The following is a 21,370-nucleotide window of genomic DNA, read 5'->3' as shown; positions in this document are numbered from 1 at the left end:
AGTGGATATAATAAATTCAAGATAGTTTATTTAGTTTTAGAGGAAAGGAAGAAATTCATGGAATACATTTTGAGTTAGCTAGAAAAGTCTTATTTCTTGATCTGGGTGATAATTATGAGCTTTTTTATTTATCATACACTATTTGTTTTCTGTGATTTTCTAAATCTGTTTTTTTTTTTTTTACCATAAAAGTATTTTTAAAAATTTATGAATGAATGGCACTGTACATCATGCCTTTTTGCAACTTTTTGTTATAATTTCAAACATACAGAAAAGTTGAAAGCATGGTGTGTGAAATGCCAATATACTCATCATATGTTTTATTGTTAGTTTTTCATTCAGTGTTTAGTAGAGATCTTTCTATAAAACTAAATCTAGAAATATCCTCACTTTTAAATAACTGATGCATAGTATTCCATTGTATTAATTAAATCAGTCTCCTATTGATGGACGTTTAACTTGTTCCTAGTAGAAATCTTGATGCTTGTACATCCTTATGACAAATTCCTGGAATTTGCTGTCACAGAATATTCTGATGTGCAGTGTGTAAATGGTTTTGTGATGTGACCAGACAGCTGTAGAAACCAAAGATACAGCCTATATTGATCAAGACAGCCCTGTGTAACTGACAGAGGGCATAAATCTCCACGAAAGAACTTGATTCCCTGAAGCAGGATCCTCAGATAACATCATGCCTCCCCTGGATCAATTCAGGTTTAATCCCAGTGGCTCTTCTGTTATCTCACTTTGGTTGTTGTTGGTATAGTTAGTGTTATCTCTTGTCTGTGAACCACCCCAAAATTCAGTAGCTTAAACAATAGCCATTAGTTTGTACAGAATGGATGAGTCATTCTTACAGCCTCTACTGGGTTCACTCAGGGGCTCACAGTCAGCCGAAGGTATAGTTGCAGAGCTCTGCTGGGCTCTCCCACCAGTCTCATGGGTCAGTGGGCTCAGACTGATCTCAGTGGCCTGGCCTAGAGGACTCAGCTATTCTACCCAAGTCTCCAACATCCTTCCGTCCGGCCAGCCTGGGTGCAGTCTCATGGCAGTGGTTCAGCTCATATCTTTCTCAGAGGGCTGGAAATGGGCCGTGCCTTGTGAATTTCTGTGCCACCCCACTTGCTAACCTGCCATTGACCAAAGCAAGGGACAGAGCCAGGCCAGAGTCAGTGAGGAGGGACTGCACAGCGATAGAACAGAGGGTGAGCATGCAGAGAAGTTGTTGACTGAGGCCATTAATGCCGTCATCAGCATATTTTAGGTTGGCACTTCTTAGAAGCCTTCAACATCGCTCTTATTTCTAAACTGCAGATGTTATGCCTTTGAAATATGAAAAATGGGGATCAAGTGTGTCTGTGGAAGAAGCATAAAAATTTTCTTGTTTAGAGTAGTCAAGGTAACATGTAAATGGAAAAACCTACATTTATTGTTTTGTCTTGAAAATATTTCTCTTCTAGTTGTTGATGTTTTCCCCTGGGATATAGTTCAGGAAACAGGGTTTTCCCTGTTTGTGTTTATTTTTCTTTATTCTTGGAGTTGGGTTTGAAATCTGGCTTTGAGAACATTGACTCAAGTAAGATTGAAAAGCTAAAATCACAAATCAGCCTCTTTGTTTTTGCTTAAGATATAGACATGAGAGATATAATTAGTCCTTACACCTTTATTGCTGCATTTCCCCCCTTGTTTTAAGTTGCAGAAGTGATAAATTTAGGCTCTTCCATAACAGTGATTTTTAGCAATAGATATCCTGCACCCAGGTGTGCAGATGGCAAGAAATTATTACCAGTAATTATATCTCAGATTTAAAAGAAAAATCAAATTAAGTTTATTTCCATAGTTTGCAGTATTATATGTCACACCTCTCTTCTCTGTGGAAAAACAAAATGCTGCAATAAAATTTACATATACATATTATATTAATATATTAGTAGTATTAGAGTTTTATTAAATATTCTTTATTGTGTATGCATCATAAAATTGCACACACTAGTTGTTCAAACTAGAGGGAGCGGCTGGGGTCTTTTTTTGAGAGGCCTTTTGTTTTCTGTTTACCTGTATATCAGAAAGCTGGACATAAACTTCAAAAGAATAATAATGCGGCATGAATTATCTTGCAGAATTAACTAATTCAGACAATTCGAATCAACTTCAAGAGAGAGAGTCCTGAGAAACGTGGCTTAGTGGTCATGAGCCTGGTCTTTGGATGCAAACAGATGTGGGTCCTGATAACAGCTCTGTCACTTGCCTCCCGTGTGACCTTGGATGGGTTACCTAACCCTCCTTGCCTGTTTCCTCATCAGAAAATTGATGTAATAATAGTTCCTTTCTCATATGATTGTTGGAAGTGCTAAATGAGAGAATCTTTAAAAGTACCCCCTTAGCACAATGCTCGGAGAAGGCAGTGGCACCCCACTCCAGTACTCTTGCCTGGCAAATCCCATGGACAGAGGAGCCTGGTAGGCTGCAGTCCATGGGGTCGCTAGGAGTCGGACTCGACTGAGCAACTTCACTTTCACCTTTCACTTTCATGCATTGGAGAAGGAAATGGCAACCCACTCCAGTGTTCTTGCCTGGGAATCCCAGGGACGGGGGAGCCTGGTGGGCTGCCGTCTATGGGGTCACAGAGTCAGACACAACTGAAGCGACTTAGCAGCAGCAGCACAATGCTGGGCACATAGTAAGTGATGGGTGGATGTGTACTTAGTGTTGGAACTGGAAGGAGCCCTGGGTATCTGGTGCAGCTCCTCCACTGTATAGACTGGGAAATAGAGATTACATTCTTTAGGGGAAAATATTTAAAACCTTTAAGAGTGAGTCCGTGTGAATTTGGAGACTAATCCTCAAATGCAGTACCTATTTCATGTAAGTATTTATCAATGAGGGACTTCCCTGGTGGTCCCATGGCTCAAACTCCACACTCCCAGGCAGGGGGCCCGGATTTGATCCCTGATCAGGGGATTAGATTCCACATGCCACAACTGAAGATCCTGCATGCCACAGCTAAGACCCAGCACAGCCAAAATAAATAAATAAATACTAAAAATAAAAAGTATCTATCAACAAATATAAGCCTGTAGATTTTCAACAGCAAGGCTGAGATGACAGTTTTTTGACAGCCCTTCCTGTGCTCAGCAGGTTACAGAAAAGATTTCAGTAATGGCAGAAAAAAAGTTTCCATTGTAACTACAGGGCTTTGCTTCCTTCTTGGACTCAGTTTATTCATTATTTGTGGACATCTTCACAGCAAGGCAAGATGGGGCAGGAAGAGAAGCAGAGGCTGTGGGCCACTAAGGTTTATTGAGTATTTATGGTGAATGTGCAAAGATCTCCAAGACACTTTGCTTTTCTTCAGAAAGCTTACAACCTCGTTGAGAAAAATAGGTCCTATGTGTCCTAAAGTAATAGATCAGTTAGCATTTACTGAATGTTTCGCATCTGCCAGGCACTAAGCAAAGCAAGCAGGCAACCTATCATATGTCATTTGATCCTCATAGCAACTTTCAGATAGATGTTAACTGCAATTTGCAGTTGAATAAGACACAGTTCAGGTATTAAGTACTGGCTCAGAATCATATAGGACCGAGGTATTGAGTGAGTTAAGAAGAGAGAACTCTGTGCTGAGCTTATAATTTTCAAAGTTGGAGGTTGGCCAGTATCTAGAGCACCCCTTAGGAAAAGGGCCCCCTACTTGTACTTTTGGAGTGGAGACCAGGGATGAAAAATGTCTTGCAGTACCCAGCAACCCTGTACATTAAGCAGTGTCTTAACTCTGCAAAGCTTACAAGTACCCTTACCAGATTTTAATGTAGGTGAACAGCTTGCTTGTAGTGATCTGAGCCAGAAATTCTAGGTATAAAGTATTCTTTATGGCTTTAATGTATACTGTATACTCTAGAAGTGTAAACTCCTAATTGAAAGATAATTATATTAATATTTGTTTGAATTTTCTTAGAATTGTTCAACCTTTTGAAATTGGCATCAGTAACAGAAGTACATGGGGAAGGCAATGGCAGCCCACTCCAGTACTCTTGCCTGGAAAGTCCCATGGAGGGAGGAGGAGCCTGGTGGGCTACAGTCCAAGGGGTCACGAAGAGTCGGCCACAACTGAGCGACTTCCCTTTCACTTTTCACTTTCATGCATTGGAGAAGGAAATGGCAACCCACTCCAGTGTTCTTGCCTGGAGAATCCCAGGGACGGGGGAGCCTGGTGGGCTGCCATCTATGGGGTCGCACAGAGTCGGACACAACTGAAGCGACTTAGCAGCAGCAGCAGCAACAGAAGTACATACAGGTTGTATCCAGGATGTCAGCACAAAATCACACTTCTGTCTCAGTTTGCATGTGGTGCTGTTGTGCTCACAGTGATTCTTCCCGTAGATTTGAGCATTCCATGACTGGTATTTTTTTTTTTTTTTTTGACCTCCTGTGTTGTCAGGCCTGAGATTTTGCTTACTGGCACGTGTCTCTCTCCCTTTATTTCTCCTTTTCTAAAATTTATCTGTGTAAATAGGTTATATTATATATGAATTGCACTTTAAGATAGCAAAGGAGACTTCATAGAATACTTGTTATAGCAAGAGAACGTTAGAGCAAGGATTGCGTTGGGCCAGAGTTTCAGGCGGAGAAGGCAGTGGCACCCCACTCCAGTATTCTTGCTTGGAAAATCCCAGGGACGGGGGAGCCTGGTGGGCTGCAGTCCATGGGGTCTCGAAGAGTCAGACACGACTAAGTGGCTTCACTTTCACTTTTCACTTTCATGCATTGGAGAAGGAAATGGCAACCCACTCCAGTGTTCTTGCCTGGAGAATCCCAGGGACGGGGGAGCATGATGGGCTGCCATCTATGGGGTGGTACAGAGTCGGACACAACTGAAGCGACTTAGCAGCGGCAGCAGCAGCAGCAGCAGAGTTTCAGGAACGTAGCTGTTTGAAGTTACTGAAGAATTTGAGTAAGTGAGAGGTTCTAGAATCAACTGTGTATGAATGTCAGTGGCTGAAAGAACTTGTTTCTGGAGGCCTTTGAATCAGGAGTGATTGTGAACAGAGCAGTGTTTATCTGGCTCTGTGCAGCAGGGGTGGATTTGGGCGGCGGGGGGTTGGGGTGGGTATTAGGAGGGATTAGACTGAGGCCAGGACAGGATTCATGAAACCAGGTGAAGTACTAGGGGTCTAAAGAGTGAGTGGACAGGACAAGAGAGCAAAGTATGTTGAAAGGAATTTGTCAGATTTTTTTTTTTAATTCTGTTTGGGGACAACAGGGTGAAATTCTGTGTCTTTATTTTTTCTTTTTCTTTGGCATCCTTTAAAGTACACAGAAAGTTCTCATCACAAGATAAAAATAAGTTTTGTAACTGTGATGGTGATTGTTGTTAACTGTACTTTGTGGTGATCATTTTACAATATATAAAAACATGAAATCATTGTTATGTACCTATAAACATATAGTTTTATAAACTATATAAAACTATAAAAATATAGTTTTATATCAACTATCAGATCAGATCAGTCGCTCAGTCGTGTCTGACTCTTCGAGACCCCATGAATTGCAGCATGCCAGGCCTCCCTGTCCATCACCAACTCCCAGAGTTCACTCAGACTCAAGTCCATCGAGTCAGTGATGCCATCAGCCATTTCATCCTCTGTCGTCTCCTTCTCCTCTTGCCCCCAATCCCTCCCAGCATCAGAGTCTTTTCCAATGAGTCAACTCTTCACATCAGGTGGCCAAAGTACTGGAGTTTCAGCCTTAGCATCATTCCTTCCAAAGAAATCCCAGGGCTGATCTCCTTCAGAATGGACTGGTTGGACTCCTTGCAGTCCAAGAGACTCTCAAGAGTCTTCTCCAACACCACAGTTCAAAAGCATCAATTCTTTGGCGCTCAGCCTTCTTCACAGTCCAACTCTCATATTCATACATGACCACAGGAAAAACCATAGCCTTGACTAGACGAACCTTTGTTGGCAAAGTAATGTCTCTGCTTTTGAATATGCTATCTAGGTTGGTCATAACTTTCCTTCCAAGGAGTAAGCGTCTTTTAATTTCATGGCTGCAGTCACCATCTGTAGTGATTTTGGAGCCCAGAAAAATAAAGTCTGACACTGTTTCCACTGTTTCCCCATCTATTGCCCATGAAGTGATGGGACCAGATGCCATGATCTTCGTTTTCTGAATGTTGAGCTTTAAGCCAACTTTTTCACTCTCTACTTTCACTCTCATCAAGAGGCTTTTTAGTTCCTCTTCACTTTCTGCCATAAGGGTGGTGTCATCTGCATATCTGAGGTTATTGATATTTCTCCCGGCAGTCTTGATTCCAGCTTGTGTTTCTTCCAGTCCAGTGTTTCTCATGATGTACTCTGCATAGAAGTTAAATAAGCAGGGTGACAATATACAGCCTTGACGAACTCCTTTTCCTATTTGGAACCAGTCTGTTGTTCCATGTCCAGTTCTAACTGTTGCTTCCTGACCCGCATACACATTTCTCAAGAGGCAGATCAGGTGGTCTGGTATTCCCATCTCTTTCAGAATTTTCCACATTTATTGTGATCCACACAGTCAAAGGCTTTGGCATAGTCAATAAAGCAGAAATAGATGTTTTTCTGGAACTCTCTTGCTTTTTCCATGATCCAGCAGATGTTGGCAATTTGATCTCTGGTTCCTCTGCCTTTCCTAAAACCAGCTTGAATATCTGAAAGTTCACGGTTCACATATTGCTGAAGCCTGTCTTGGAGAATTTTGAGCATTACTTTACTAGTGTGTGAGATGAGTGCAATTGTGTGGTAGTTTGAGCATTCTTTGGCATTTCCTTTCTTTGGGATTGGAATGAAAACGGACCTTTTCCAGTCCTGTGGCCACTGCTGAGCTTTCCAAATTTGCTGGCATATTGAGTGCAGCACTTTCACAGCATCATCTTTCAGGATTTGGAATAGCTCAACTGGAATTCCATCACCTCCACTAGCTTTGTTCGTAGTGATGCTTTCTAAGGCCCACTTGACTTCACATTCCAGGATGTCTGGCTCTAGGTCAGTGATCACACCATCGTGATTATCTGGATCATGAAGATCCCTTTTGTACAGTTCTTCTATGTATTCTTGCCATCTCTTCTTAATATCTTCTGCTTCTGTTAGGTCCATACCATTTCTGTCCTTTATTGAGCCCATCTTTGCATGAAATGTTCCTTTGGTATCTCTGATTTTCTTGAAGAGATCCCTAGTCTTTCCCATTTTGTTGTTTTCCTCTATTTCTTTGCATTGATTGCTGAGGAAGGCTTTCTTATCTCTTCTTGCTATTCTTTGGAACTCTGCATTCAGATGTTTATATCTTTTCTTTTCTCCTTTGCTTTTCACTTCTCTTCTTTTCACAGCTATTTGTAAGGCCTCCCCAGCCATTTTGCTTTTTTGCATTTCTTTTCCATGGGGATGGTCTTGATCCCTGTCTCCTGTACAATGTCACGAACCTCATTCCATAGTTCATCAGGCACTCTATCTATCAGGTCTAGGCCCTTAAATCTATTTCTCACTTCCACTGTATAATCACAAGGAATTTGATTTAGGTCATACCTGAATGGTCTAGTGGTTTTCCCTACTTTCTTCAACTTCAGTCTGAATTTGGCAATAAGGAGTTCATGGTCTGAGCCACAGTCAGCTCCTGGTCTTGTTTTTGCTGACTGTATAGAGCTTCTTCATCTTTGGCTGCAAAGAATATAATCAATCTGATTTCGGTGTTGGCCATCTGGTGATGTCCATGTTAGAGTCTTCTCTTGTATTGTTGGAAAAGGGTGTTTGTTATAACCAGTGAATTTTCTTGGCAAAACTCTATTAGTCTTTGCCCTGCTTCATTCCATACTCCAAGGCCAAATTTGCCTGTTACTTCAGGTGTTTCTCGACTTCCTACCTTTGCATTCCAGTCCCCTATAATGAATAGGACATCTTTTTTGGGTGTTAGTTCTAAAAGGTCTTGCAGGTCTTCATAGAACCATTTGAGTTCAGCTGCTTCAGCATTACTGGTTGGGGCATAGACTTGGATTACTGTGATATTGAATGGTTTGCCTTGGAAACGAACAGAGATCATTTTGTCGTTTTTGAGATTGCATCCAAGTACTGCATTTCGGACTCTTTTGTTGACCATGACGGCTACTCCATTTCTTCTGAGGGATTCCTGCCCGCAGTAGTAGATATAATGGTCATCTGAGTTAAATTCACCCATTCCAGTCCATTTCAGTTCGCTGATTCCTAGAATGTCGACATTCACTCTTGCCATCTCTTGTTTGACCACTTCCAATTTTCCTTGATTCATGGACCTGACATTCCAGGTTCCTATGCAATATTGCTCTTTACAGCATCGGACCTTGCTTCTATCACCAGTCACATCCACAGCTGGGTATTGTTTTTGCTTTGGCTCCATCCCTTCATTCTTTCTGGAGTTATTTCTCCACTGATCTCCAGTAGCATATTGGGCCCCTACTGACTGGGGAGTTTCTCTTTCAGTATCCTATCATTTTGCCTTTTCATACTGTTCATGGGGTTCTCAAGACAAGAATACTAAAGTGGTTTGCCATTCCCTTCTCCACATTCTGTCAGATCTCTCCACCATGACCCGCCCATCTTGGGTTGCCCCACGGGCATGGCTTAGTTTCATTGAGTTAGACAAGGCTGTTGTCCTAGTGTGATTAGATTGACTAGTTTTCTGTGAGTATGGTTTCAGTGTGTTTGCCCTCTGATGCCCTCTTGCAACACTTACCATCTTACTTGGGTTTCTCTTACCTTGGGCGTGGGGTATCTCTTCACGGCTGCTTCAGCAAAGGGCAGCCATTGCTCCTTACCTTGGACGAGGGGTATCTCCTCACCGCTGCCCTTCCTGACCTTCAACGTGGGATAGCTCCTCTTGGCCCTCCTGTGCCCCAGGCAGCCATAGCTCCTTGCACGTGGGGTTGCTCCTCCTGGCCGCCGCCCTTAGCCTCGGGCCTGGGGCATGGGATAACTTTTCTCGTCACCACCCCTGACCTCGGACGCGGGGTAGCTCCTCTTGGCCGCGCTTAGTGCGCCCGTCGCAGCCGCCTCCATGTTCCTCACCATCTCCCGGAGTTTGCCCAAGTTCATGTCCATTGCATCAGTGATGCCATCCAACCATCTCATCCTCTGTCGCCCTCTCTTCCTTCTGTCTTCAATCTTGCCCAGCATCAGGGTCTTTTCCAATGAACTGGCTCTTCACATCAGGTGGCCAAAGTAGTAGAGCTTCAGCTTCAGTATCAGACCTTCCAATGAGTATTCAGGGTTGATTTCCTTTACGATTCACTGGTTTGATCTCCTTGCTGTCTAAGGGACTCTCAAGAGTCTTCTCCAGCACTCTTCAAATTATTTACCCTCTTTAGGGAAAAAAGATAAAAATAAAAATTAAATGTCATGTGTTAAGTGTAATAATAGAAGTTTGTAGAAAGTTTAGTGGTGGGGTAATAGTGATGAAACAAGTAGATAATTCAAAAGACATATTATTAAGGATGTAATACTTGAGCTGGATCTAAGTGGATAAGCACTTGTGAGTTTTCGTTTCAGTTCAGTCACTCAGTCGTGTCCGACTCTTTGTGACCCCATGGACTGCAGCACACCAGGCCTCCCTGTCCATCACTAACTCCCGGAGTTTACTCAGAACTCATGTCCATTGAGTTGGTGATGCCATCCAACCATCTCATCCTGTGTCGTCCCCTTCTCCTCCTGCCTTCAATCTTTCCCAGCATCAGGGTCTTTTCAAATGAGTTAGTTCTTTGAATCAGTTTTCATTTATTCCTTGGTAAAAGAGGAGTTAACATACAACTTTAGCTTACTAAAGAATAATTTCTGATTCTTGTAGTCAGAGGATTAGGCTGTGAGGCAGCGGTTTTGTACCAGACTGCTGAATGCTGCCTGTGGACCTCAAAGAGGGTGGTGGTGGTAGGCAGTACCCACCCTACACACAGCTCTCTCTCCCTTCAGACTAGGGGTGGCAACTTGCTCTTATAAGCCCTGGCGTCTGTATTATCCCTTATGGTTTTCCTACCCTGTCAACTTTTTTTTTTTTTTTTAATAGTCCCTTAATTAAATCCTCAAAATACTCGATTTGAATGTTCTCTGTTTCCAATTTGAAACCTGTTGGGGACAATGTGAAATTACATATTGAAAAAAGATAAAACACACAATAAAAATAAGGAGAAAAGTCTTTTTATTCTAAATTGCAAACACAATATTACAAATAAAATAGTAAGGCAAATGGAACACATAAGGACCTGATTATAGTGAGGTAATTTACTGTAGCATTCTTGGTCAGGGGTATCATACTGGCAAAAATAAAGCCTTGAGGATTGAATTGTTATCATATAAAACCTTGAATTAGCATATATGTGTATAATTCTGAATTCTTGCACTTACGTCCAGTGGATAGGGGAAGTACTTAGCATCTTATACTGAACCAAAGTTCCAGGGGACATTTAATTTACTAGTTCACTTCTTTGTTTACTAGTGCTTTCATGATTTCCACTTTGGCTGCTTCTCTGTGGTCCTCTTGGAGATTTATTGAGCTCCAATGGCATTGTCACAGGCACGTGAGCATTATTATTGGTGGGGTAATAGTGATGAATTAATGGTACACATGAAATGCTGCTGGAAAGAAAACTTGTTGCTAGATTGATTCTAGTTGCTAGTTATAGTATGTATTATCCTTAAAATATTCCTTTTGCCCCAACACAGGGGAATATTTTAAGGAAAATACACAGTAAAATATGCAAATTTTCAGTTTCTGTTCAAGTCTTTTCAGGATACTTCTGTAAATAAGCCTTTTCTTAGCTTCCTTTCTACTTTATGGACGTTCATTATCTTGATGGTTATCACCTCACATCTGCTTTGCTTATATCTGAAGGTATATTGAAGACAAAAACTAAAAAAAGGAAAAGTGAATTGTGAAATACTTTTAAAAGAGAAAGATATAGGGCAGAAGCAAAGGTGCATGGAGGAAACATCTCTTGCTGTTTCAGGACAGTTTAAATTAAGCCCACCCTTTTAATTATACCAGAGTAATGAGCCTTACCCGTGATATGTGAAAATATAATTTAAAAATGTATGGTGGGCTGGTAAACCAGGTTGTCAGGTCATTATCTGAATCATAAAGTTGGAAGGTAGTGCCTATTAAAGGTTACTAGTTTGGAAAGGTTAGATTAGAATTTAGTCTTTGCAAATATAGTTTCTCAACTTGAATAATGCTATAGAAAACCACTAACATTTGACTCATTTTTTTTTTTTAACATTTTATGGAAGAATGGTAAGCATACAGAAATGTGCACATAAGGGTACATCTTGATAAATTTTCACATCCCTATCAAGAAAGTATATCACCATTGCAGCGTCCTAGGGGCGACTTTTTTGCTTCTTCCCCTTTCCTGCCCTCCAGGGCAAACTACTATCTTGACATAGAAACACTTTTCCTGTTTTTGTACTTTATATAAATGAAATCATGCAGTATCCATATTTGAATATCCACACTAATATAATGGATTATTATTCTAATTGACATTCCTGATACCAACTCACTGAAAACAAGGTCTGTTTTCAGTTTTCCTTATTGTGTATCTAATTTGGTAAACTGGCAGTTTACCAGTGTGTCTAGTTCTTCATTATTCCTTTAAGACATTTTCTAAGTAAATACAAGTATGTATGTGTGTGTGTGTGCATGTATCTATGTAAACGCAAGTATGTACATGTGTGTATACACACATGTATGTATATATATTTTTTAAAATTTTTATTCAAATTCAATCATGCATATTATTTACTTCTTTGTGATACGTCTTAAGGCCCTTTTTGTATCATCTGACATAGATTCAATTCATTTTATTTAGAGGCAGCAGGAACGGCAGCACAGTATTCCACTGAATGGCTGTATCATAATTTAATGAGGAAGTTATCCACTGATGAACAGCTAGGTTGTTACTGATCCTTTCCATTTAGAATAATAGAGTCTATGTAAGTTTATTTGTAAAATAAATTCTTAGGAAAAGAATTGCTGGGCAAGAAGGCCCATGCATTTTCAATTTGCTCACGTATTTCTAAAAGGCCCTCCATAGAGTTTTGCCAGTTTTTACTCCCACCAGCAGGAACTGAAAATTCCCATTTTCAATGTCCTTGCCTTAGATTATTTGTTATCGAGCCTGTTAATTTTTGCAGTCTGCTATAGGAAAAGTAGTAACTCATTTACATTTGCATTTTCTTCAGTTTTAATTGATGTTAGTTATTTATATTTACTGGACATTTGTGTTTCTCTTAATATTTGTTTCTGTCCTTTTCCCATTTTCCTTCAGGTCTGTTTATATTTTTCTTAATAATTTCAAAGAATTATTTCTATATAAAGAAAATTTACCTTTTTTATGTCATCTATAGTATGAGCTCTTTTTTAAATTGAGGTATAGTTGATTTACAATGTTGAGTTTCAGGTATACAGCAAAGTAAAGTGATTCAGATATATATATATATATATTCTTCTTCAGATTCTTTTCCATTATAATTTCAAGATATTGAGTATAGTTCTCTGTGTTACATAGTAGGTGTTGTTGGTTATCTTTTATACATAGTACTGTGTATCTGTTAATCCCAAACTCCTAATTTATATAGTACTGTGTGTCTTTTAATCCCAAACTCCTAATTTATATAGTACTATGTGTCTTTTAATCCCACACTTGCTGACCTTCCCACTTTGGTAACCATAAGTTTGTTTTCCTTGTCAGAGAATCTGATTCTGTTTTGTAAATAAATTCATTTGTAATGTTTTTTTTCAGGTTTTTTTTTTTTCTTTGTTGTGTTTATAGCCATTTTTACCCCTTTAACAGAAGGTTTAAATTTTTATGTGGTGAAATTTGCCAGTTTTTCTTTATTGGCTTCTGAATTGTGTGTTCTTAATGAGAAAAATCATTGGAAACTTGAGAAAGATAACTTAAACCTGGCATGGAAAAACAAATCTCAAGAAATGTTTGTGGTTTCTCAAGAAATAAATGTGGTTAAGCAGGAATTCAAATTTTAGTCAAAAGTGGTTTAGCCAACTATAAGTAAACCAAATCTGGACATTGTCTGTTAAGATTTGTTTAACATTTTTAACAGCTTTTAGAAGAATTTTCAATGCTACGTTTTTTTCCTTTAATTCTTTGTTATTTGGGGTTTTAATTTCTCAAATGATCCTTCTTTTCAGATTTCAAATTATAACCTATTTCCTGCACCATTGCTGACGTCCAGAGACCCATGTCAGAAGTACTTCCAGGTCAGATACTTTCACATGTTTCAATGCATTGTACTAGTTGAATATTAAAACTTTAGCATATGTATATACTAGATAATTGTTTTGACGTTAAACTTACGATTTGCTACAATACATGTTTTCTGCTTTTTATTGTTTTTCACTAATGTACTAGAAAAGTGGATCTTTACAATAAGAAGAATTAATTGCACTTAACTGCATTCATCTATTATTTGCATGATCCTACTAATACTGTACTGTGAAAATATTTTAATCGACTATAACAGAAAATTAAAACTGTCAGATTTTGCCATCTACTGTTGCACATTATAGCCTGTTAAGTGTTAAATATGAACAAAGGAGATATTGATGGTGAGTCTCCATAAATAGCCTCTTAGGCATTGTGGGATTTGCCTATAATAGGCTCCCAATTCAGTATTCTAATGCTGATTAATTTCAGGCCTTAAGAATACCAACCTAATTTTATTGTATGCTCCTTTCTTTGTGTCATTATGGATGCTAGTCTACATACAATGTGATATGAATTTACTTCTTAGCTTCACAGTAATATAATAAAAATAGCAATTGCAGTGACATTTTGAATTAAATGTAATATAGAATTGCAAGTGGCAGATCTGGGTAGATTCTTTGTTAGGACACCTACCACTCAGCAGGTTGCTTTTAAGTAAGTGTCCCTGAATTCAAAAGTTAAACTCAGCAAGTATGTCCAAGTCCTTTTCTCCTTTACCTAACAGTGCCTGTTACATCTTCACAGAGAGATAAAATAAAACACAATAAAATAAACACTAAGCTCAGCAGAGGTAGATGAGGGACAGGAAATATCCTTTTATTTAAAACACCTAAAAACAATATGACTAACCTAAATTCATACAAGAAAATCAGGAACTTAGAGGCAATTTTCAGAGGCCAATTTAGGGACAGAGTGTAGATTTTCTTTGTAAATGCATATTTGAACAAGTATGTTAATTTTGCGGAATCAAAACAAATACATATGTCCTTTAGAAAAATGCATGTTAAGTATTGAGATGAATTCCTTCTAGGAATTCTTTAGTATTTAAAATCTTTTATTACACTGTAAGATACACTCAATATGGAAATGTAAGAATAAAGCTGGCAAATAATATATAAATGATGTGTTTTCTGATTTCCTCTGAGTAGAGGTAAGCTAATCAAATAACTTATAGAAATTTCTTATGTCACTATATTTTGTTATACCAATTATGTACATTTCCTGTTGTTAGATTGCTTTATTCGTTGGTAGTTACATAAGAGGTAATGAAACCATTATCCAGCATGGCTTTAATAACAGCTACTGCTGTCATGCATTTGGTGTAGGACATAACACAATTATAAGGAGAACAGTATTTTTGTTTCAGTGGAGTATCATTCCAGCCATTTTTTACCTGAAAATACAATAGCAGCTAGTGGAGAGCATGGGATAAGGCTTGATTTCAGTCTTGTTTTCCAACTCTGAGGAGCTGTGACTACCGAGAGCCTTTAAAAAAAAAACAAAACATACCAGAATATATACCTTATATGCCTAGAAAATTCCTGCTGAACCTTCAACATTCTAAGGCACAGAAGTCCCTTGTGAGGAGGTCTCAGCCTGTGGCATAGTCGGGTCATTACCCTATTCCAAGGATTCTGCCATTATTTAATGTTTTTTTCTCTTTTGGGATTGACTTGTCAGTTGCTCAAGAAAACCTGTGTCCTTATTTTAGCTTACCTTGTTTTCTTCCATCTACACCAGCTTGACCACTGATTATATTCATCAAACTCCACTGTATAACTCTAAGCTATATTTTTAAAAATACAGTCATCTTCAGAAAAAAACATTATTTAAAGAAGATGAAATGATGAGAAGAGGTTAGAAATTGAGCAATGAAAATGTGCTTGGTACAAGCATATCATTTCCCAAGGTGACGACATCTGCCAGGCTTGATGCTGGAATGCCTGGGTTTCCCCTGCTTGGAGTGCCTTTCTTTTCCTTGTCACTGGGGGACTCCTACTTACGTATCCTTCAAGACCCAACTCAGCTGTTACTTTCATGAAAGTCTTCCCTGCACCTCTCTCCACATCCCTAATACCTTTTGCTTGTAAGCCCCTCTGCCTGCTCTAACCACTGGGAGGTGGGTTAATAACTTCTCCTTCCCACTGCCCTGTCTGACCAAGTTTCTTAAGGGAAAGCTTTTGGTACATGTCTCTTGGCTTTCCTCAGATTCACTTGGGCTGTTGAACAGAGTGAGCCCTCGGCAGTTTAGTTGAATAGGGCGGGTCAGAGCTGCAGGTTGAAATCACCCCTTTATCTCAGTGCCTGGGGAAGGTGCCCCGTGAACCAACTGTGTGAGGTTGTCCTCCCAGTTTAAAAATGTCCAGGGTTCTAATCCTGTGACCTCTCTGACCAAGGAACCCTAGCTGCTTCCCAATAACCTTTGCCTTCTTTGTTCATAGAGAACTTCTTATCATTTTTGCCACATTCAGAGTTTACTTTCATGAGTAATTTCAGGAACCAGCTTTATTTTGCCTCTCCTTCCTAAAAGGAAAAAAAAAAAATCTGAGTTTACTTCATTTCCTTAATACTTTGAGGTCTAGTTCAAAAGGCAACATTCCTCAGCATAGAAGTTTTGCTGTTAACCCCTCAGTGGAAATAAAATTGTATAGCAGAAAACAAAAATGAAGAAGATGTGAAGTCTCATTTAGAAATTGGGCAGACATTGGGCTTCCCCGGGCCCATTTGTCAATTTCCAATTTTGTAAGCATGTGACAGGAGCAGGGGAAGAGCAGTAGGTTATTGAAGAGATGCATTTCCTGCCATTACTGACAAGTTTTCTTCGACAGGAGGCTAGAGGTCTCAGCAAAGAGAAGCGGGAAGGGTGAGTATAACTATGGGCTCCAGCACAGGTTGATGTCATCTGAGTTACAGGGGTTGCATCTCAGTGCTGAGATCTTTGTGACTCAGGGTTTGAGGAAAGCTTTGTTAGCCATGAAATTAAAGTGACCCTGGCTTACCTAGTTTTGGTTAGGCTTCATAAAAATACTTTGTGCATTACATTAACTTAAGCTGAAAATCTTTTACTCTAAAAGAGAAAAGAGCATGCTTCTCTTCTGATTATTCCAGAAAAAGTCTTAGGATTCTTGTTCAGTTGCTCAGTCGTGTCCAACTCTTTGTAACTCCGTGGACTGCAGCACGCCAGGCTTCCCTGTCCTTCACTACCTTCCGGAGTTTGCTCAGATTTATGTCCATTGAGCCGATGATGCCATCCAACCATCTCATCCTCTGTCGCCCCCTTCTCCTCTTGCCTTCAGTCTTTCCAAGCATCCAGGTCTTTTCCAGTGAGTTGGCTCTTCGCATCCTGTGGCCAAAGTATTGGAGTTTCAGCTACAGCATCAGTTCTTAATAAATATTCAGGGTTGATTTCCTTTAGGATTGACTGGTTTGACCTCCTTGCTGTCCAAGGGACTCTCAAGAGTCTTCTCCAGCATTCCAGTTCAAAGGCATGCTTTTCCTTGAATCAGTCACCATAGCCATGGGGATTTGCTACTCTGATTGGCTGGGCTTGGGCCAGGGACCTCATGAATCAAGGGTAGGGTCATCTCTGCCTGAACATGGGGGCTGGATCTCTAGAATGTAAGCTCCATGAGACCAGATATTTTTGTCAGTTTTGTTTACTTCTGTCTCCTCAACAGTTAGAATGGTGTCTGTGACTAGTGCATGAAAAAATACCTGTCAAATGAATGAATGAGCACGGAGGACGGCTGATTCTTAAGAAAAAATGTGAAACTTTTATTAGAAAAGGAGGAAGTATTTGCCAGGCCGTAGTAGTTTGTCCATCATGCATGCAGGAGGGTGACAGCAGTGGTGATATGAGCGCTTTTCACACTCTTAGTTCTGAACATATACCTGGCTCTGCTATAGGAATCCATCCTCTTGAATTGATGTTGAATCTTTGTGAGTTACGCTCAAAACAGCATGATGAATAGATGTGGAAGTGATGGCAATATCATGGGTCCCATTGACCTTCCCCCGGGTTCGATCCCTGGATCGGGAAGATCCCTGGAGAAGGAAATGGCAACCCACTCCAATATTCTTGCCTGGAAAACTTCATGAACAGAGGAGTCTGGCAGGTTCCAGGCCATAGGGTCACGAAGAGTCGGACACGACTGAGCAACTAACACTAACACACACATTCACCTTCCAGACTAATTGAATCAGATATCTGGAGTGTCTTTAGGGGTGGGCCTAGGCTTCTGTACTTTTTAAAAGCTCCCCAGAGTGTGCGTGCAGCTAGGATTGGAGCGGCTCCTTGTTCCTGTCACGCCTATTGCCTTGTCTGTCAGGGACCTCTGACCCCTTAGCCTTTTCCCCCAGCTCTTCACCCTCCTCCTGGCTCCATCTCCTGCCCCCACCCCAGACCAGATCCTGGAGTGCATTCCTCACTGTTCACCTGTGACACCTTAATCATGTCCCTCTCTGCGCCTATTTCTTTCCTATTTAAAAATCCCATTCCATAGGTTGCCTTTTCATTTGCTTGATAAGTTTTTGTTTTTTCTGAGCAAAACCTTTTCTGATGTAGTCCCACTTGTTCATTTTTGCTTTTGGTGTCAAAAGCAAAATACCGTTGTCAAGATCTGTGTCAAGGGGCTCACCCCGCTATAGTTTCTTTGATGACTTTTATGACTCCAGGCCTCAATTTCACGTCTGTAGTCCATTTTGAGTTAATTTTTGTGTATCATATAAGATAGTATTGTAGTTTCATTCTTTCACATGCAGCTGTCCAGTTTTCCCCAGCTCCTTTATTGAAGAGACTGTCCTTCCCCACTGTATATTCTTGGTTCCTTTGTCATAGGTTAGTTGACTGTATATGTGTGGACTTGTTTCTAGGCTCTCTATTCTGTTCCACTGAGCTATGTGTCTGTTTTTATGCCGCCAGCCTTCTTTTATTTGTGTATTTATTTTGAAATTGCTTATTCTGTTTTTCTCTGTTGTGACTGTTTCGAAACTTTGTCCCTCTCCTCATGTTCCCCCTAGACTGCTTCCCCCAGGGAAAGACTTCATCTTTATGGAGAAACTGAGGTTCTCAGTTTTGCTTTTGTGTCACCACAGTGACGTATGTGCCTGACCCTGTCCTGGCTCCTGCTCCCCCCTCCTCACGTCTTGGACGAGGCTGACATTTCCATATCTGTTCTGCGGGTCCCCCCAGCGTGGTCTGTCCTTCTGTTGTGTTTCTTCTTTTCCCCTCTGTGCCAGCTTCAGCTTTCCCGGCCTATAAAAAAAGGAAACATGGCTTGGACTCTCAGTTTAAAGAACAAAAGTTCCTTGCCATATCCCCAGATCACCCTCCAGCCGTTCTTATTTCTCCTTCTGCTTGTTTTCTGGTGAAGTTCCTTAAAGGTCACTCCCTGCCCAACTCTGCCATCCTCCTGAAGCTGATATAACAGGAGACGCCACTGTCCTTATGATCACTCAGTGCACCTGGCTCTTTTCAGTCCCTATCTCTAAATCCGGGTGGCTCATGGAGACCTCAGTGTACACCCTGGTCAAGAGATGAGTGATCAGAGCTGGCCCTATAGCTGTGTGAGTACCTCCCTATACCCACTTCGTCCTCTCCCTACTGTCTCTTTTTTTCATATTGGAATATAGTTGTTTTTAATGTTGTGTTACTTTCTGCTGTACAGCAAAGTGACTCAGTTATACATACATCCACTCTTTTTTAGATTTCCTCCCCATGTAAGTCACCACAAATCACTGAGAAGCGTCCCCTGTGCCGTACAGATTGACCCGTAGGTACTCTCCCTGCTGTCTTGACTGGACTGTTCCAGTAGCCTTCCAGCGAGTCTCCTTGCTGAGGCTTTGTTCTCCTCAGGTAAATAGTAGAGTCAGTATCTAACACCAGATAGAACATGAAGATGGAGCCAGCCTCCCTCTCTAGTTAGAGAGACACCCTCTGTCTACCTTATTATGCTCTTTCCCTGACAATCACTGATGTTTTAATGCCAAATTTTCATTGCTTCTCTATTGCCTTTTATCAGAGTCATCTCCATCTTGGAGAATATGTTTGAGGAAAGAAAAGAACACAACCCTTGCACACACACATTTGAGCCTCATTCATTCTTCTTGCAGCTGTTGAAGTGCTTGATATTCTTCTCTGCCTCAGGGTCAAGTCCATCTCTTGGAGCAGGTCTTCCAGGACTCTCTGCCCAATCCCTCCTCCTCTCTCTCTACCACCTCTCCTCTCACGTCTTGATTTGCTCAGATTCCCCAGATGGTAATCCACACTCTCTTGTCTGCAGCTCCTCTCCAGTGTGAAGTGGGAAGATCACTTACCCCTTTGTACCCTGATTGCTGTCACTTTGTGTGTGTCTGAGGCTGAGAGCGCTTCGCAGGCGGGACCTTATTTGTCTTGGTTTCCGCATTCCCAGCCACAGCACCAGGCAAGAGCGTGCTCAGTACATGATGGCCGGAGGTGTGGTGGCCAGAGACAGAAGAGTGCAGCACGGGAGGGAGCTGTGAGATGATAGTCATTCCTGGTGTGTGTTGAGCTCTTACAGTACGTCAGGCCTTAGGTTCAGTGCTTGACAGCTGTCTCTCTCAGTCCTCAGCAAAGCTCAGTGATGTATAGATACTATTAAGCATTATCCTGGTAAAGAAATGAAGAGTTTAAGCAACTTTTCTGTTATGTCAAGGAGATTGGACTTAATTCATAGGCTTTTTTGACCGTAAAGAAAATAACTAAATTTTAGAAGATTTAAAAAGACATTATAAAATTTTCTTTCTTTTAAAAAAAAAGAATCACATACCTCCTTTCTCTTAAATCTGAGGATTTTCTTCTGTAATTAAACTCCTGTAGACTCGGCTTCTTTACCTCTTCTTGTTAGTCTGCTCCCTGTGTCTCTGCAGCAAGACCATTTTTGTACAACTCAGATCAAATGCCTGATTAATCTAGGGGCCTGACAGCAGGCAGCTTTGTGCTCTGTCACTTGGATTAAAAGGCTGAAGATCACTTGTATTTATTGTTTATGCACTGTGCTAACCTCCTAGTGCCATTTCGCATTTTAATCCTTACAGCAGCCAAGTACTATTATCGTCCCCATTTTTCAGACAAGGAGACTGAGAGCCTGATGTCCTGGATCACTTAACCAGGAATTAGCATGGAGCAGGCTTGTGCCTCGTGTCTTTGACCTGAGTTCTGTGCAGTCATCCTCATGGGCACTGCCTCCTCACTTTTGGGAGCCTCCTTTCTGCTGCCTTGGCCTTTCTAGGAAGTTGCTCATCTCTACCTGCTTCAGGACCCTGTGAGCCCAAAGGACTTGCTGGCTGATGTATTAACATCTAGGGACAACTGTGTACTTCATAGGATTAACTGACTGTCTTCGTTCTAGATCTGAACCTTTTATTTTGCTTCCAGATGATACTATCATTTACTATTTAAAACACACACCTGAATTGTGTTCAGGCTTTGATCTATAAAAACAGCATCTGCAGAGCTATTTTTGGTCCTGTTGTTCTAACTTAACCCTCCCAAATTTTGCGTTTGTGATTTCTAGCAAGCAGAAGAGTTGCAGTGGACTAGAAGGGGTGGTAGGATCCAAAGACTGGTGAAAACACGGCTCAAAGGTTTTACCTGTCAAGTAAAACCAAGATATAAAAGCTACTTCAGTATTAAATCACCTAAAATTTTTGATGGTATTCTTTGTGAAAGTGTTTATGGCTATAAACAAAGTAAATAAAAATTTCTCCCTAATAACATTGCTAGAATATAGTATCTAATGTCATAAAACAGCCTCATAAAAAAAATTTTTTGTCACACCTTCTTAAAAGCCAGCAGATTGCCAGCTTTCTCATAATAATGTCACTCCAAATACCCAAGTCTAAATATAATTTTCTCTCCTGTCCTATGTTACGGGTATTATGTCTCAGGGAAAACTTCATGTGGGTTCACAGTGGACCCTTTTCATACCAAATGCTGCTCTGAAGTGAGGTTGAATTATATATTAAAACATGTTTCCTGTAAAACGGTAGTACTAGCCAAAGCAGTATAAAGAATTTTTTAAAAATTCAGTTGTCAGTATTGTTTAAAAGATCCTAGACCCTAGATCCTCAGTG

At 40.5% G+C, this 21,370-nt stretch overlaps 1 protein-coding gene across 16 annotated transcripts in view; it reads left to right on the top strand.

Annotated features, from left to right (window-relative positions):
* APBB2 (amyloid beta precursor protein binding family B member 2) overlaps nt 1-21,370 on the top strand; it is a 382,829-nt gene that overhangs the window by 164,786 nt on the left and 196,673 nt on the right. For all 16 annotated transcript variants that reach the window (XM_061419976.1, XM_061419963.1, XM_061419979.1 and 13 more), the window contains one exon: nt 13,201-13,269. In XM_061419976.1, coding sequence (XP_061275960.1) covers nt 13,251-13,269 — 19 coding nt within the window. In that variant the 5' untranslated portion in view covers nt 13,201-13,250. The remainder of the gene's footprint in view (nt 1-13,200; nt 13,270-21,370) is intronic.

Source organism: Bos javanicus, chromosome 6 (genome assembly GCF_032452875.1).
Source record: "Bos javanicus breed banteng chromosome 6, ARS-OSU_banteng_1.0, whole genome shotgun sequence".
Lineage (NCBI taxonomy): Eukaryota > Metazoa > Chordata > Mammalia > Artiodactyla > Bovidae > Bos > Bos javanicus.
Note: the sequence above shows the minus strand (reverse complement) of the source record. Positions and strands in the feature narration are given on the sequence as shown.